Source organism: Dermacentor albipictus, chromosome 10 (genome assembly GCF_038994185.2).
Source record: "Dermacentor albipictus isolate Rhodes 1998 colony chromosome 10, USDA_Dalb.pri_finalv2, whole genome shotgun sequence".
NCBI classification, from domain to species: domain Eukaryota; kingdom Metazoa; phylum Arthropoda; class Arachnida; order Ixodida; family Ixodidae; genus Dermacentor; species Dermacentor albipictus.
The window spans coordinates 26,078,725-26,097,281 of NC_091830.1; the positions used below are offsets into that span (position 1 = coordinate 26,078,725).

The 18,557-nt window shown below is 48.8% G+C and overlaps 1 protein-coding gene across 1 annotated transcript; it reads left to right on the forward strand.

Moving 5' to 3' along the window:
• The first annotated feature begins 1,140 nt into the window (after positions 1-1,140).
• LOC139051054 (uncharacterized) lies at positions 1,141-16,894 on the forward strand. Its single transcript, XM_070528100.1, has 4 exons — positions 1,141-1,700; positions 6,876-7,452; positions 15,033-15,239; positions 15,469-16,894. Exons 2-4 carry the CDS (start codon positions 6,904-6,906, stop codon positions 16,135-16,137), a joined length of 1,425 nt encoding a protein of 474 aa, XP_070384201.1. The 5' UTR covers positions 1,141-1,700; positions 6,876-6,903; the 3' UTR covers positions 16,138-16,894.
• The last annotated feature ends 1,663 nt before the right edge of the window (positions 16,895-18,557 follow it).

Consider the following 18,557-nt stretch of genomic DNA (forward strand, 5'->3'; position numbering starts at 1 on the left):
AATAGGTAGGTGCAAAGCGTGTGGCAGTAAAGCCACGTTAGAACACACCATATGGGAATGCCAGGGACTAATACACGATAATGAGAGCGAGACCTCTACTGACAGCAGGCCGTGATGCTCAACTCAAACCTGGAAGACAAACTCTGGGCAGTCCAGTGGGCCAAGGAAGCCACCGGTAGGCCGTAACCTCTGCGGGTGCCCCAGCCATCTAACTCGCCGGACGCGAATCGTTCTGGCTCGACGTAAAGTTTTCTCACTCACTCAACTGTAGGTTGCCCCTACGTAATGCGAAGCATTCATGATTTGTTGCGAAGGGTATCCTGAATGTGGCCGACTCAGCGGTAGTTGACGCCTACGGAATGTGAAGCACTAATGATTATGTAAATTATGTATGATTATGGGTTATGCAGGCATTTCTGGCAGTAATATATATATGTAACATAAGCAAGACAAAATCTTTGCAAAGGCAGGATATATTGAAAGCAAACTGAAACTCAGCGACACCCACCCAGTTGCCCCAGTGCACAGGGTAGCAAACCGGGTGCCATGCGGTTAACTTCACTACCTTTACTTTTTATTCTCTTTGTTTGCTGCAGAAAGGCGCCGAGCACTTATCAAAAAACCGTATGTAGGACTCCACCTGGGCTACTTTTATCTTTTGGGCTGTAATTGCTAGAACCGGGCACTAGTTCTACCACAAGTGAGCGAGCTCAATTGTAGAAGGGCCTGCATCGCCTGCATCTATCGATGCAGGCGCGTCCTGCGCTGAGTGACGGTGCTGTCTTCGGTGTGTGAGGTTGACGGGGGAGTCACGCACAGAATGCAAGCACACACCACGAAGAGAAGGCAAAACGGGCTTGCAATTGTCTCCTAAACTGATACTCCGCCCACCTGCCTGTAGAAGAGATAGAAAAAGAGAAGACGAAGAATACAGGCGAAGATGAGCCCGAAGGATAGCCAGCAAGAATTAAGAAGAAAATAAGTTGAATATGAATAGAATATTAGTACGCCGTGATTACGGGGCATGTATGTAACCATCCTTACTTTGCGTAGCGTATTTGCTCTCCACTCGTGCTTAGCGATCTCTTATTTCCATTTGACGATGGCGATGGTCCTATAAACGTGCGGCTGACAGCGGATGAGCAGAAGGCACAGCCTGATTCATTAGCGCTACGCGAATGATCTGCGCTGCGCGCATACTCAAGCTACTGACATTCGGCAGCAAACCGGAAGCGCTGCACCTTGGAGCACGCTGAGCGCGACGCCAACACGCAGCCAACGTCCACGGGTGCCGACCGCAGTGGCGCCGACTCGTCCGATAGTTGATGCCACATTCAAGGCCAGCGCGTAGTGCAGGCGCTGCAACCACGGTAACTCGAACGGCATGTCTTCTTGTATTGAGTTCGCCGCCGGCGAAGGCGCTGAATTCGATACCGTGGTAAGCGGGATGAGAAACTTTCGAAGCGGCTGAATCTGCACTCTCAACCACTGGCGCTCATGCGTAGGCTGTAGTGGGCATAGAGTGTTCGTACTATGCTCGCATCGAGGCCCATTCTTGCGGAATCGTTGTTGTTTCCGTGTGCCGTTTCTGGGTTGGACTGTTCGAAGTCATTTACTGTGACATGATCCGCGTGGTGCCCAAGTCTCCCATCATCTCGTCGGCGTGACCACTGGCAACGTCATAACCCAAGGATTTACGCGTAAGTTCGCTTGTTAGCTGTCAATTTCAATGCTCACGGACTACGCAGATTCCATAGCATTGGGCGGTCGACTGTGCTTTGTCGCGACTGGCAGAAGTTGCTGCTCAGAAGCGGTAAATCGCTGCTTCTGCTTCCCTCGACAACAACATACGAGGTTCACTGGTCGCTTATCCGTTTCTCAACGACACGATGCACAAGTTGGATTATTAAGCGGCGATACGTTGGCTGGCTGGAATGCGAAGCCACGCTGCCGTGTATTCTTTTTTTTTTTTTTTGGGGGGGGGGGCTCCTCTACAACCTATATCATGCAGATGCACTGCCAACTTGGAAGACTTTAATTCCGTGCTTAAGTGCCTGTGTGCTCATGGAGCGTGAAAGAGCAACGTTGTGAGTCTCTACAAATGAAATTTATGTATGCCGGCTGTCCCAACTATCCTGCACGAAGATTTAAAGATGTGCAGATGCCGCGCAGCTGGACAGAACCGATGCAATGTTTGTCGTCGGTCGAAGATACCCAGATAAAATTTTACTTTCTGCCTAATTAAATAATTAGTCTTCATTAATTATAAACTTACAATTATTATAATTAGATGAAAATTGTCAACGGGGAAATTGTGCAGCAACATGAAAAACTCCCGGCACAGCCTTTTGTTGCTCAAAAACGCCACAAGAAAGTATTTTTCCGAACTTGAACGAAGCCCGCGAATAGACGCAAAGTTTGCCGCTCTGGCGCTATTCACCTTTAATCAAACATATGGTGTTTAATTGAGACTATTCTATGACCGCATAGGTCCTATTGACTTTTTGATGGGCGCCGCCGTATTGCGTAGGCAGTGGCGCCATCTATGGGCAGTCGGCATGCTGGCTTCGGCGAGCGCTCCGTATTGTAGGCCGGGTATACGCTCGGCGGGCGTCTATGGTGGTGGTCTTTTTAACGCGATAGCGTTAAGGAGCTCGTGTCGCAGAAAAGCCGGTGTCGTCGGCGTCGGTGTCGGCGTTTTGCGGCGTTGACCGTGAGCGATAAATCACGGCAGGCACTCCATAAATAAAAAGCAACTTCCAAGATGGGCTGGGTGGGAATCGAACCAGGGTCTCCGGAGTGTGAGACGGAGACGCTACCACTCAGCCACGATTTCGATGCTTCCAAAAGGTACAAACGCGCCTCTAGTGAATGCGGTGTTGCCTTCGAAACGAGCCGTGGAAAGTTATACTGTGGTGTATATCGGTAATCATGAACATGTAACTTACAGAAGTCGCAATTACACGAGTAGCGAAGTGCGTTTCGCTGCATTTCTTCTGCGCTTTCCGCACACGGAGAGCCATCTTGCGGCAAACACAGAAGACCCCCTCCTCCCCATGTACGGCGCTGCCCCGACAGATGGCGCGCCACGCGCGCATTGGAGCTGTCGCGGCTCGGACTCTCCCCTGACTCTCTCCCCTTCGCCTTGCTCCCTCTGTAGAATCAAGCGTCCTTCCTTTCTTTAGATCACTATCTCTCTATCTCTCTGCCCGTGCCGATCAGGGCGTTTGGCTGGCGTGCATCATTTCCCCCTCCGGGATACCGAGTTCTTTGGTTCGCTCCGCTTGCTCAGGCGCACGTTTCGTTGCTGCGCCGAACGCCGCATTGCTCGACCATATGGCTCGACGCTCACCGCGTCTGATGCGGGGCGCCTCGTAAGTGATGGCGGCCCTGTAGCCCATTGTCTTACACCCATTGGCGGGTCGACGGGAACGCTATCGCGTTCCACTCTTGAAGGCGAAGCTTAAGCGTCCTCCAATTTTTTTTTTCGTGTTCGCGTAGTCTGTCTAGTATGACGTGGCATCGTCTAAGTGGGAAACGGTTCTGTGGGACGTACATAAGTGATTTAAGGCGGTATGACGGTCGTTTCTGCTGGCCAAGTTGAGGCGGATGGAGAACCCAGCAAGGTGTGTGCGCGCGTGTTTGAGTTACAAGCAACCTCGGGGATCATTTGCGTATTTCTTCACATAGGTTGCACGAATGTGACCTTACTGCAGCATTATCACGTTGTAAGCAGTGTTTTAGCAGCAGTGAGTGGTTACGATGTAACAACATGATCATAATAGCGTGGGTGCCGTTGTGCTGTTTACTGTGACAAGAGTTCACTGTTATCTGCAGGTACGTCGCGTGACTTCTTTGTTTTTGGGGTGAAGTTTCCGTCCAGGTATAACAGTAGTGTTGGTTGCTAATACCAGCGTACCGTACAATGCAAATCACACTTGTCGAGTGGTCAAACGACCGGCTGCGGAAAGCAATAGCGCATGCTCGCTTATTTATAACGCAGCGGCTGGTCCAAGCATCCGGCATCACTATGCGATGTCTTATGGCGGCGTTAGCCAACGTGTGTGCGTGTGCGTGCGTTGGTGCGTGCGTGCGTGCGTGTGTTCTTTCTTCGAAAGGAAAGGATGAAGACCCATTATTTTTGTTCTGTATACCGCCTGCGGTCCTAGACGATGCTCTCACCGTTTTATGTAAATTACATCCTTGCGTGCGATTTTGCTGCGGTGTCTGTAATCCACACAAAAGCGCCAACTGCCGTCCTTGATATGGACTACAGGTGACGCGCGCGGATTGCAAGATTGCTCGATAACGTTTGTAGCCAACATGTTATCGACTTCTCGTTGTATCACTTGTCGTTCAGCATGTGAAACATGGTACGGGCGGCGGCGTACCGGATTGGCGTCTGCAGTGTAAGTACGATGGCTCACCACTGATGTCTGGGCTAAAGGACGGCCGTCAAGGTAGAAAATTTCGCCGTACGTTTCCAAGACACGGCGGAGGTCAGCAGCTTGTGCAGGAAGAAGGTCAGGTGCAATCATCTTGCCAAGTTCATCTGTGACCAGAGTCGGAGAATCGGAGGCTCCTTTAGAGGGCGACGGATTTTCGGCGTCAAGCACTGATATCTCGCAATCGTTGACACGGGAGATGTCGCCCGACCAAATGCCTCTGGGAACAATTGGTGTAGAGCAGTTAAAATTAAGGATTAGGAGCGAAGCCTGACTGCCTGTAAAAGTGAGCATGATACGGTGAACGGCCAAATTCCTTTCAAGCAGTATGTCGGTGGTGCGACTAAGCACATAGAAGCCGTCAGGAAGAGGTGGAAACGACATTAGAGTGGCGTACGTAGTGGCTTGAGGCGACAGGCGGATGTCTTCGGGTGGGCACAACCGTGGTTGTGTGATTGGTGGACTATAGCAGTCATGGATCAGTTGAAGCTGAATGCTGAGACGCGCATTCAAAGAGGGCTGAACGGGACGATAAGAAGTCTTTAGCCGAGTATAACGCAGTAGGGACAATGTTCCAAAACGGCAAACAAATCAGTGGTTAATCGCCCCGCAATGCCAATGAGAGCAATGCAGATACCAAGCACGGTATAGGCGCTCCTTCCTTCTTCGGCGACGCGGAGGGTTAGTGATGCAGCGGGTGTGACATCTTTGTTCAGACGTCGGCGAAACTGGGTACTCATCTTGGATATGTGCACGCCAATGCCAATGAGTGCTCGGACAGTGACGCCATCCATTGTAACGCCCATAAAAGTCTGTTTGGTCGGTAAAGTAATCGCATGGTTTTGCGGTCAAGTCATCAATGCAGCGTCATCTCCGGAAGCTGCATCGCTTAGGTTTCCGGAGACGGGCGTCAGGGCCGCATCGGCTACGGTGGCCGACGAGCCTGCGGCGACAGGGACAATGGTCGACGAGCTGGTCGCAAACGGGACTGGTGACGTCGGAATGACGACGAGGGACTGTTCCAGGCGGCACGGGCGTCATTGCTTGGCTGTTGTGGTTGAAATGGAGGCTGGTAACGACACTGGGTGATAACTGGCCAATGGCGGTCAGAGAGGGGAGGATACATTACGGTTATTATAGTGGCGAGGAACGTCAGCGTTACGGTGGCAGGCAAAACAGATTGGCCGATCGTATGCGGTTCGCCACTCCGCTGGATTTCGGTAGCGTACAAGATACCGCTGAGCAGTGGATGGACATTGGTAATTGAGCATTGTGCACTCACAATTTCTGCACATGATCAGTTTGAAAGCATCGTCAGTAATCCCCTTGAGCACACGCCCAACCATGTCTGACTTAGCCATATCGCTATCGGCCTTACAGCACAGTGGCAACACGTCCTAGATGGAAGAGACGAATGATTCTTTGGACATTTGGACGCAGATCGCTTGTTTTTTCTTAGCGGCGCTGTTCCGCCCGGTGGGATGGCCGAACAAGCCCCTCAGCTTCTGCTTGCACGTGTCCCAGTCTTTATGCTCTTCATTGTGGTTATCATACCACACCGTCGCGGTCCCTTGTCTATAGAGCACCAAGTTAGCGAAGATAATCGTCGGATCCCATTTGCTGTGGGCATTTATACGATCACACGTGGAGAATCAGCCTTCCACGTCGAGGTGGTCGGTGCCACAGGATGTTCCTCGATCCCGCGGCTAAGTCAGCACAACTGTCGGGGTTGTAGGCGTTGATGTGGGCAGCGCCATATCGGGTCCTGTTTTGTCCATCATGTTGTCCAATCGGAGGTGACGACCACTGAGGAGCTCCATTGTTGTTTGTCGTGTTTACCCCGCACCTCCGCCAATTTGTTACGTTGCAGAAGTCACATAAAATGTGGTATTTACAATATTTACAAGACGGACAACAGTGCATAGCCAAGATGGCTGTCGAAACCGATTCCACGTCTACACGTAAAGTCGTCTTCTTTTGACGGGTGCCACTCTCGGTTGTGTCGTAACAATCCAATGAACGAAAAGAAAGGACACTGAGGGGTCCAATATTTATTAGTCATATCATAATCATAAGAAGAAAAGAAACATTGACAGCAGTTAGACGACACACAAAGCGCATCTTGCCCTTTGTTTGTCGTCTTCTCCGTTTTGGGGTCGTTCCGTCTGCGCTGTACAAACCGAAGATCATGAAGCAACAAGTCAATATTTTCACTGCCTTTAAGTCACGAGAGTGTTCGTTTGATAAACTTGTAGCCGGTAGATAACGCATGCTCGTAGGCGATCGTCATGTGGTGATGTCGGCGATCCTGACAACATGTAGTGCGCGCTCGCACCGTCGCCTAGTTTAACCTACAGTGAGGAATATGACTCTTTTCCCGAAAGTGTCTACAGATTGAAACGTGACAGCTTATTTTCTTTTTGTTTTCAGGTGTTTGTGACGACACGCGCGCTATACTATGGAACTCGTCAAGGAGTTCGGAGATCCCGAAGTCCTGCTCTTAGCCGAAGATCACATCATTCTGAAACTTGAAACTGCTTGGTCGCGGGATGTGGCTGTTCCAAGTGGACTTTCCTTGGCCGACAACGGTGGTCTCCTTCTGGTCGCGAGCCACAGATCCCTCGTTTCTGCATGGAAGAAGGCGTTGCTACGTGAGGCAAGGGTCTCGAAGGCCCTGTTCTGTGGTTGCACTTCCTTCGATTCCTCGGACCCTTACGCCAGCGCCGCCAGCGAGGTACTCCGAGATGCCGTGGAGATATGTATCCTGCACAATAGGGACAATATCTACAAGCTTATTCGCATGTTCCCGAACGTCAGGATTCTTGCCCTGCCGCATGACCTTGCCACACACGCCTTGGAATTGCACCAGCCGCGCAGAGACCGTTCCGCACCGCTTGTCAAAGGAAGCCAGCTTAGGCAGCTGCTAGGCAACACTGGCAGCACCTGTGATGGCAGCCTTCGTCTGAGTCGCGAGGCTACGCTGGCGGTCATCCGCACTTGCCCTTACGTAAGTAACGTCATCATACCCGGAGGTTTTCAACCCTTCTTAGGTCTACATATAGGCACGCACACAGATGCACATAGACCATTGAACTCACTAATCAGTCGACTCAGCCAGACCCTCAAAGTGACATCGACCTTTCACCTGTGAGTCTAAATTTTGGTGGTCGTGCTAAGAAGAATTTTGAGTAGTCTGAGTTCGTTAAGCGCGGATGAGTAGAAATTTGGTGAGTCTCAGTTCCAGTGAGCCATGAGCGAAAAAATACATTTAATGGGAGGCCTTTCTGGGCTTATCACATGGGATCAAGGAACAAACCGTGATACAGCCCTTCAGACAGACAGGCCGCTGTTTCTGTAGGTTCACCAATCTTTGTGAAACGCGGTCTTGTCATCCTTGGCGCGTTAGTTTTAACAGGTGAGGTGCTAGTATCAGGTAGGCGTTCCTACCTACTATTAGGTAGGAACGCATTGTTTCCGCCTCCCAGATAAAAAGAATTGCGTGGCCGACGGTAGCTTTGAACCTCAGGCTTTAAGCAGAGCAATCCGGTGGCCAAATCAATAGGCCATGGTCGCACATATTTGTGCCATGCCAAACCTGCTCTTTGAGACAATTGATCCCTGCAGTACACTGATATTCTTCTCTGCTGAATTTGCTATAGTGCTTTGACACGCCGTGTCAGAGTGCACCGCTTTTGGGATCGGCCCAAACTCGCCAAGTGTTCCCTCGTGGCAGCAAATGCTACATAGAAGGTGTACTGTGCAGCCTTCACGAAAGGTCAAGGTCGAACAGGATTTAACGTATCTTCGCCCGAATACAAATTACATTGTCGTAATTGCATACAACACATGGAACAGGCCTAGTTCGGTTGTGTAACACTTGGATGTGAATGACTTCACAATCTGAGTTTCTCTCTTTTATGCCCGTTCTGTTCCTGTGCAAAACCGAGTGCTAGGCATGTTTTAAACTTGCGTTCAACGGCCGCAGTAGACTAGAAATCATGCCGCGGACGTCATACCATCGTTGTCACCATTGTCTTCGTCGCCTTGCTGCTGTTTTCGTAAACACGTAAACAGAACTGTTCGCTTGGCATAAACGCGCTGGTCCCATCTGGTAACGCTTTCCGGAAACACACACTGTCATGGATAGCCAGCTACCTGTAAAATGCTTTGGATGACATCGATTCGCACTGTGCGTGAGATCTGCATAGCTTCCTTTGTTAGAACCTGAGTGAGTTTCGTTTATTTATCCCACCTAGGCTAGCTACTTGGGAGACGCAGGCCAATGAGCACTGCGCCGAGCTTGTTTTTCGAACTTAATCGGAACGAGGTTTGAGTGCTTTGAACTAGAACTGAAACGGTATCCATTTTGCTTTCGGCACCATTTAAAGGACACAAAATGGTTCTCGGTTAAATAGCCCAACGTTGCCTTGACAGTAGTATCACGGTGACAGTAATATCAAGGTAATATCATGATGAGTGCCTCGGTACAAATATCATGTAATTGGAAGCGCGTGAGTGGCGCGTGCTGGAGAAGTGCGATCGCAATGACTAGGCAGAGGGAGTGCACACGATACAAGTTAGTTGAGTAATCAAAGTACGTTTTAGACTGCGTGCGCTTGGCCTTGTTTTTTCCTGTGTCCCCTGTCCCACTTGGCGCTGTACCACACAGTGTGAAACAGAAAACCAACTAGCCCAAACCATCACCGTTCCTAGTACAGCTTGCAAAAAAAAAAAATCGGCTACAAACTGATCTGACACTTTACCTCTTCAAACTGATTGAAAGGGCATAAACACTTTGTTCACATGCCCCCACTCAAGTTTACTCTATCCAAAAACAGAACCCGTAAATACAGACTCAGATCCATTGGGGATCACATTGTTTCATTTGCACATTTAGTCTCGCGAAATAGAAGATAAAAAGCACGTTCCGCACACTTCGAGAATTGATGTCCTGAGAAGCAATTTGAAGGTAGCTGGACATCCAGCGTCATTTGCCATAGCTGGCATGCATCATCCGATAAATTCTTAAACGTTTGTTTTGGTGAATGTCGCGTCCTCCGGGCTTAACAGGTGCGTGCTGTCAAGTAACTGTTGTCCTTTAATTCTGCGCATTCCATAGTGGTGAATGGAGCAGTAGCTATGCTTGGCGTAGAATTTGCTCTCCGCAAATTGTCGTCATACCAAATGCGCTATACTGTAGCTTCACTAGCCAAGTAGGCTGCCTTTTGGAATCTGGCAGCCCTTTGTCGGCCGTGGATGTTGCAATCCAGACACGGCTGCAATAACTGAAGCACGGAGCACGAAGTGTGGCAAGTCAGTTATGAGTTATCCCGCAAGGCGGAGGAAGTTTCATGAAAGGTAAAAAAATAGTCATCCACTCGAATTTAGCACCAAGTTCCAAACAAAATCTGTGTGGGCTTCCTTTTTAGCTTCGTGCTGCACTCGGGTGGATGGTAATTTTTTCCTTTCATAGCACGAAGGGTAAGGGCAGAGGCCAAACCTGGGAAGTTAAGGCCAGAGGTTATAAGATATATTGATAAAGTTTCACAGAACTTTAAGAAAATGGCGATCCCTTATGGTGTACCTCTAGATGTTTTCTGCCCCCAATAAGCTTTCTAAACTGTGTCCTGGAATTTTCTCTGACAGCAGACGAGGCTGTGGCACAAGGCATGGGAAGCCCTTCGTTGAGGGCTCCAAGGGTGGTTTATGCCATCGTCATGTGTTGCGGTAATGTGTATATCGGCCAAACCGAACGTAGCCCGATCGACCGCTTGAGAGTGCATGCGCAATAAGTAAGCTAGAAAGAGGGCTAGGGCGCACATCTGGTGGCCCACGTTACCATGTGTAGTTGTGAGCCTTGTTTGTCGAAGAGAACCGTTCTATGGAGGAGCGGTAACGCTTACTCAAGACTTGCTTTGAAAGCCTTTATAAAAAAATTATGGCAGAACTATTCTCACAATGACTGCGGACAGTAATGGGAATAGCAATTTAACAATGCAGTGATGTGCCATATTCCCGAAGTCACGTTTACGTCACACGTTAGTGGTAACTTTGAGGATTTCGTTGCTTCGGCTACCTGCAACCTTGCGACTTAGTCCCACTTTGCTGTGGCACTCGCTTGCCAAGGTTTCGCATGTGCATGGAGGCACGGCGGTGACTATACGACGCCAGTGGCGATCGAATGATGAAGTAGGAGGGATACTGATGGAACGACAAAAGCCTGTAGGGATGACGGCTTGACGACAATGACGTGTCCGTTCTTAAACTATGACGATTGTATGATGACGACAACGGGAAAACAACGGCGACTGTGTGGCGGCGATGGCGTTAACGCCACGGTATCACAACTGGATAGAGAAGCGGGAATGATGACGATGGCATGACACCAAGGTGGCATGATGAGAATGGCATGAAAATGGATGCATGATAGCGTTTGTGCGAAGGTGGTACGATGGCATGACACGATGGCATGACAAAGGCAGCAAAAATAATGGTTGGAGGACCACAGCATGATTGGGATAGAATGGCGAAATGGGCTGACGTCGATGGATTGACGAAAGTCGCACGACGACTTCGGCGTGGTGACAATGGAATGACAATACGGAAGCCATGACGATAGTGAAACGATAGTGACGACGATGGCAGGGCGACGACGGCATGACCAGAGTGGGATGAGCCAACACCACCTAGATAGTACAAGGCCTGTTTACTCCAATCCATGACGTCACGCTACCTGGCCCGAAATTTCTATTGACAAGGCTGGCGTGATGAAAGCGGTGACGTCAAAATCACTGTTGCCTACTCGGGAGCATCCCCTTAAGATTCTATGGCAGTCGGGCCAGGTAGCATGACGTCATGGATCGGAGTGAAAAGGCCTTGTGCTATCTAGGTGGTGTTGGATGAGCGCGATGCAACGGCATCCCAACGACAGTAGGACAACAAATGTGTGACAACGACTGCGTGACGACAATGTAGTTACGATAGAATGACGACGACAACGTATAACGATAACGTGAGAGCAACAAGATGATGATATCTGTATGGAGACGATGGCGAGACGGCGATGGCGTTACGAGTCTCGGATGACAAGGTTGGAATGACGGCAATGCAGCGGCCACGATGGAATCACGACCCCGAGCCCATAGTTTGCCTCCCAAGGTATTATACAACTGGGACCACTGGGTCGGGGTATAACGTGTGATGACGGTGGCACATGACAAGAGCAAGATCACGAAGCTGAAGCGAAACAATGCAACGACAACGAGGGAATTCCTAACAGTTCTCTTCAGGACATTGTTTTCTCGCGCGGGAACCAGTTAGACAGGTAGGAGGTTTCTCGCCTTCTCTTGAATTACCCGCAGGACACGGATTTGGCCTCCACATGGTGACCTTAGGAGTGATTATGTGTAGCTGTGAGGTCTGTGTCTGATTTATATGATTTGTGTATTTTAAGCGTCGCTACGGCGGAGCAATTGCCGGCAGCAACTGCGAGGCTAATCCCACCAGTAGCCTACAACCACTCAACTTAGCTCAACTCAACTCACGTGCAGGAGTACACACCTAGTACCCCAAGTAGATAGGCAACTTGGGTCACTGAGTCGGCGTAAGAGGCTAGATGAATTGGCTGAAGTGGGCAAATAATGCTATTCGCATTAAATAGGACAGACATCGTTGTATAAGTGAGACATCCATCGCGCTACTTTACTCCGGAGTTCGATTTCTTGTGCGACCGTCTTTGACGTGCTAGTCTTATTCTTGCGCTCTTTCTGTATTTTGTGCGCATGCTTGGAAATTTGACTTGTATGCAAGATACTTTCCGCTATTGAACATTTGAGAGTAGCGCATGTGTTCGTCTTCTCTCCCGGTGTGCGTTGTCGTTTTGCTGGGCTAATTTCCCCCATGAGCTATCCAACATCGTTTGTGATTCGACACAGCATTACCAGGTGGACTAACGCGTTCGCGCAAGGCGAGCAGTTTAGTGCGACGCGAGCGTGTCTGCGACAAAAACAGCCACGAAGGCGGTGACAACGATCGCATGACGACGACTTCATGATTTATGCACCTACCGTTCGAAGCGAGTTCACGGCATGAGCATGGTTCGGTTCTAAATTGGTAGTGGATAATGGACGAGAGTAGGTTGGAGATACAAGCATTGTGGCGCCATCTGTGACGAAGTCTTGGACATGTATAGACCAATAGGTATGCCTTGTGCTGTGTGCTTATGCACGTAAAGCCTGTACTGCTAAAGCCTGTTCGCAAAGCCTGTAAACGTAAAACCTGTAAACGTAAGGCCTGTTCGACTTGGGCCAGTTAAAAAGTCTGTCAAATACGGCACCGCTCCTACGTAGCGTGAGCTGCTACGTGGAAAGGACCGAATAGTGTTGGCCGATCTCAATGGTTCTGCAATCACATGGCGTGTCAAAGCGGTAGCTGTTGCGATATAAAAAGAAAAAAAAACGCGAGATGCCGGCACGTGACGACGGCGCCAACCATCTCAAGCAGCTGGTTTGCTCTGGCACGAGAGAAGTATTAAATGTCATGGGGTTTTACGGTCAAAACCACGATCAGATTATGAGGCACGCTGTTTTGGGGGGGCTTCGAATTAATTTCCAAATTGACGTAAATCTAAGTACACGGGTGTGTTTGCATTTCGCCTCCATCGAAATGTGGCCGCCGTGGCCGGGATTCGATCCCGCGGACAGCCATCGCGCTTAATGCACGCCCCCCCCCCCTCCCTCATGTGAAAAAAAAAATGCATAGGTCAGAATGGTCGAAAGATAGACATTCCAAGCATGCGTCGCTAGAAGCAAAACATTTAAATGCAATTGTATAGTTCCCACTGCTTCTCTAAATACGCTGCCTTATGACCACAAGTAAGAAATTTTTCGTCTGCAACGAAGTTTCCCTTATACGCATCGGCCGTTGCAGTGCCTACCTTAGCATGTTGCCTAGCTATATTGCCCTACGGTTCAGTCGTATGGAATCGGAACTTCGAGCAAAGCAAAGCATCTTGAATGGCAGCTAGAAGGCTGTCTTCGAGGGATTGACAGGAGAATGCCTTCTGTAACTTGAAGACGCAATCATCGCTGTGAATCGACATCGAATAAATGTACGCGTTATTGAAGTAGAAATTAAATGTATGTAGACCACTTGGGCAGCTCATGGATATAACACGCAGGGACCATTGGAGTCACAGTATCACTGTGAAATGAAGCACAACGCAGGCAAGAGTGCAAGGCGATTATTTTAATTGTTTATTTATCAATGCAGCAGACCACCGTGTGGCCCATGTAGGAATGGCGTACGAGTAATAAACAGATTCACAACAAGCAAGTAACAATCAGGCAAGAAAGAAAAAACAAAGAATGCAGGACGTGGCACACTAATTACATTCACAATACACGCGTTCTAGGTCACGTACAACATCTTTTGAATAAAAAACAGTGGAGGGTAGACCATTGCAGTCCCACACTGTTATATGAATTCGTCCTTGCGAAACTTGGGGCAAGTGTCCTGCTATGGGAGTGTCTGGTTTTCCTCGTATAGTTGGGACGCACGCGATATGGTATATTTATTTTTATGTTTACTGCAAGGATGTCTTGAAGAAAAACCGGCCTATACACTTTTCGGCGGGATTGTAAAGATGGGATGTTATGCTGCTGCATAAGTAAGGAGGATGAGTCAGTCATTTTATATTTATTGAATATTAAGCACGCTGCTTTGCACACGCTCTAGCTATCGAATGTCATTTTCGTTTGGGGGGTCCCATACAATGGAAGCATATTCGAGCGTAGCCCTATCGCGTGTACTATATGCTGGAGTTTAACGTTAGGAGGCGCACTTTTAAGTTTACTTTTCAGAAACCACAATTTTCGTAGCGCTGAAGTACAAATAGCCGATATATGTGGTGATCAGGTAAGTTTGTTATTTAACATGATACCGAGATACTTGCTTTTATCTAATTGCTCTATGTAACGCTGGTTAATTGAGTATGTAAACGTGGGACGTGTTCTCCTTCTCGGTAACATGCAAAAGTACACTTTCTGTATTCCACGTCCCATCGAAAACACCAGCCTCCAATAGCCTGTGGGTTTTCTTGTAATATCGCATGATCATTTGGATTACTGATTTCTTTGAAACCAACGCAGTCATCCGCGAACAGTCGAATGCAGTCGAATCCATGAATCAAGTCTGCCGTGTCATTTATATAAATCAAGAACAATAATGGTCCCTAAACACTTCCGTGAGGCACTCCGGAAATAACATGTGAGATTTCTCAATAGCGATTAAAAACATGTACAAACTGCCGCTTCAACCGAAGGTAGGCACCCAATCTATTTAATAATATTTAACGGAAGACCCAAGCATTCCAACTTGTGTAAAAACTTCCCGTGTGGCACTTTATCAAACGCCTGCGAAATGTCTAGGCAGTGAAGGGGTTAGGAAATTCACAGGCGGATGTTATAGGCCCACAAAGCGCAGGATAATGTCTTGTGGATCCCGGTGCCGAGCCTTTTCCACCTCAAGTGAACTGAAAAATGCTAGCGGCGGCAAATACCTGATAATTATCTGTTTATCACGCTTCAGGTGCATCGCATCGACTCTGTTTGGGTCCTGGATTGCCTCATGGCGCCGTATGGCGTGCACTCCGCACCGGAGCCTCCAAGAGCCAAGGACTTCACCCACCTCTATCTCTGCTCTCGGACCATGTCTAGCGTAGGGCTACCGTCCGCAGCGACAGCAGCTGACGTCGCACTTGTTGCGAAAAACTTTCCCTCCCTCGAAAAGTTGCAGGTAAGAGCTCATGGCTATGCTATATAACGGTGTGTCATCACGGGACGTAACACGGAACAAATGACAGTACAGTGTTCTCTGTCCTCCAGCCGTTTCAATTTCAAGTGTTCGCCTAATCCAACTATAGCTCTCATTCGTAAATCGCAACGGTGCAGCAAAAGGAGGCGTGTCATTAAAGCACGTTTGTTTTCTTGAATAATGGTCCCAATGATGCGCGCGGTACTTGCAGGGGATGGTTACCTCGCCGGAAGCACTCGCCAAGTTGTCAGCTTTTCGCAGCCTCCGCAGCCTCACGGTTGCACTGACTCACGACGTTGCCTACACCGACATGAATGCGGAACTGGAGAGGGTGCTTAAAGGACTGCCAGGCCTGGAGGAGCTGGGTCTAGTGCTATTTGGCGGTTGGCGTCTCTCCACGATCGGTAGGCTCTGTCCTAAGCTAAAAATTCTGAAGCTGGTGGCCTGCGTGGGCTCTAGAGAAGACACAGCAGTGGAGGCGGATGCATTTCCTAATCTGGAATACGTCGCCATGTGTGTGCATGTCGTCAACGTCGCTTTTGCCTCATTCTTGAGTGCCACCCGCTTCACGCTTCGCACTGCGTGCTTCGACGACGACATTATGTGCTTCGAGTTTCTGCAGTACTGCCTCCAGTTTGGTAGACGCCTGCCATTTCTGCGCCTCGAGCACCTGAGCTTGGACACGAACGGGTCGCTACGCGCGTTGGAACTTGAGCCCAGATGCTTGGACGACGTGCTAAAGGCCTTGCCCGCGCTTCGACACCTGGCCACGGACAGCTACGACTTACGTCTGTTCTTTGAGAACAGCGGCCTTCCATGTGGTCGTGTGTCCTTGTCCTGGATGGGTTGCGTCTACTGTGCAGTCCACAACCTTGGGTAATGCCAGGTGTGGGTGAATGGTGGCTTGGTGACATTTTAGCTCCGCCTCGGCGACGGGCGATTCCAGACACGCGTGCTGGTTTGCTTCAATGTGTTAGCGTTTCTGAAACGGAGTTACATCTGCCATTGCCAGGTGGCAATTTGCGTACTGCACTCGCAACTTTCCGCGTGTCCTGAACATTCATGAATTTCAATTTGAATGTGTCAAGAACATTAACGTCTGCCAGGGGGTCCAATTTTCCGGAGTCCCCAACTACGGCGTGCCTCATAACCAGATCGTGGTTTTGGCACGTAAAACCCCATAATTTAGTGTTCCCACTAGACTACAATGTTTCAAAATGTATGAAGTACAAGCAGCACAGTTTCGTTACAGAACGTGTTTCCTTCGCGGAAAGCGTCACTGAACACTTAATCTTCTCAGTAGCGGAGCCAAAGGCTGTAGCTCAGCTATGCTTTAGACTTAAACTTTTGGGGAATGACAACATTGGACAATAGAATTACTGAGCCAGGTAGAATAAGGTTTTGGATTATTAAATGTAAATCTAGAAGCTTCAACTATAGCTTGAAAAAGGAAAATGCTTGAAGACTGCGAACCAGGTTGCATCAATATTTTTCTGTGCTCAATTAGCTCCTTTCCTGTGACATAGTTATTAGCTCTAACAAGCAGAGCGGGTAAAAAATGTGGGACAGGACAGAGGGCTAGACTTGCCATTGAAGCCTAGCGCTCTGTTATGTCCCACCTTTTTTTTTTTACTTTAGTCTTGTTAGCGCTAGTAACTCCGTCACAGCAAATGCATCAACACCAACTAGCCCAACTTTCTGCGTTGTTCCTTACCGCTTTGATGCGTAAGCGTGCAGCGCCTTTTAGTGCATTGTCATGCTCTGGCGCGCGGTCGGTCCCAAACATGTGAAGGCGACCGCAGGAGTGGCGCCATTTCCTGTGAGTTCACACTTTGACAGCAGCATTTCATGCGCTGCAAGGTATGGTGCATACCAGCACAATTTATAATGTAATGTTAACGTACACCCTGCATCTGGAAGACTGCTTGTTGTGTTCCATCAGGTGGTTGTGCTCTTGTTCTTTTTCGTGCAAAGCAATGCAACTTAAACTTTCTTGATCATTCTAGCGTGAGAATCTTTGTTATGTGTGCACTTTATGGTTCCCTCGGTCGTTCACCGATATTATGGCACAGTGATTGCTATCGCAAACTGTAGTTTGGTGCTTTCTCTGTCACCGATAAACAGTGTAGAGTGCATATCGCTTTGTGTTTTATATGTGCAAATGTTACACATAGAGTTCGTTGCCTCCTGGACTGGAGGTGCGGGAAGCGCGCTCATTTTCGTGCCGCCGTTCATTCGTGTTTTCTAATCTTTCTTGATATTGTTTCCAAAAGCTGTTGTCCTCTTTTTGTGTGATAGATCCAGAAATAAATTTGCACTGCGTGTTCTCAAATCATTTGTATTTCTCTTGTAATGTTTCTCGCAATTCTCAAATCAGCTTAAGAAGTGAAATATGTTGTGGCCGCTCTGAGCGCAGGAAGGTTTTCTGATGGACGGAAAACGCATCAATTACGTTCTTGTTCTTTTACGTAGCTTGTTCTTTTAAGCTTTAATTAGACTCTCGTTACTACTAGTCCGATTTTCTACTAATCTACGGTGTTCAGCGATTCAAACGCGATACTCAGAGCGCATGACTGAGGGTGCTTTTTTGCGCCACAGGTGGGGTCTGGGGGTCATCGATCTGGTGCATTGTGGTATGCGGCGAAACGACAGCCTTTGTGAGGCATTGTGACTGCGTTCGACCCCCCCCCCCCACCCCCCTACCCCCAGGGATCATCCATCACTCATTGGCGGCGCGAATAGCGCCATTCCGATGCACTCTGAGTATCGCTCGCTATCGCTGAGCACTGTAAACGTCATCGAACGGCGGTGTTTCGTAGAGGGCAGGATTGCAAATTGGTGACAACAATCTGTGTCGTCCAAATGGTTTTAGACTAGATCGGTTTTTCTATTCCCTATCCCAAGAGTCACATTGAAGAACTGAAAACCGAAGATGAATGTCGAGGAGACAAGGCCATCATGCAATGATTGCAAATTATTTATAGCGTCGGTTGGGCGACATGGTTATTTTGAAAGGAAAGAAGGCAACTTTGAACTGTGGCCCAGATAGCTGCGACACGTGTCGACATATAATGATAAATGCACCGGACGTGCTTACATACCTGCACACTATACCCGTGAAGTAGCGTTTTCGCCAGCGTTTCAATCACAAGAGTGATAGCAGTTATATCTTGCTGATCCCTAGCGGCGTAAATGCCTCAACCATGCAAAATAGCTCTTCTTTTTCTGTAATGATTGCCTACAACGCTGATGGTGTGCCGTTGCTAAGCTGATGTTATCGCAGGGATAAACCACCGGCAA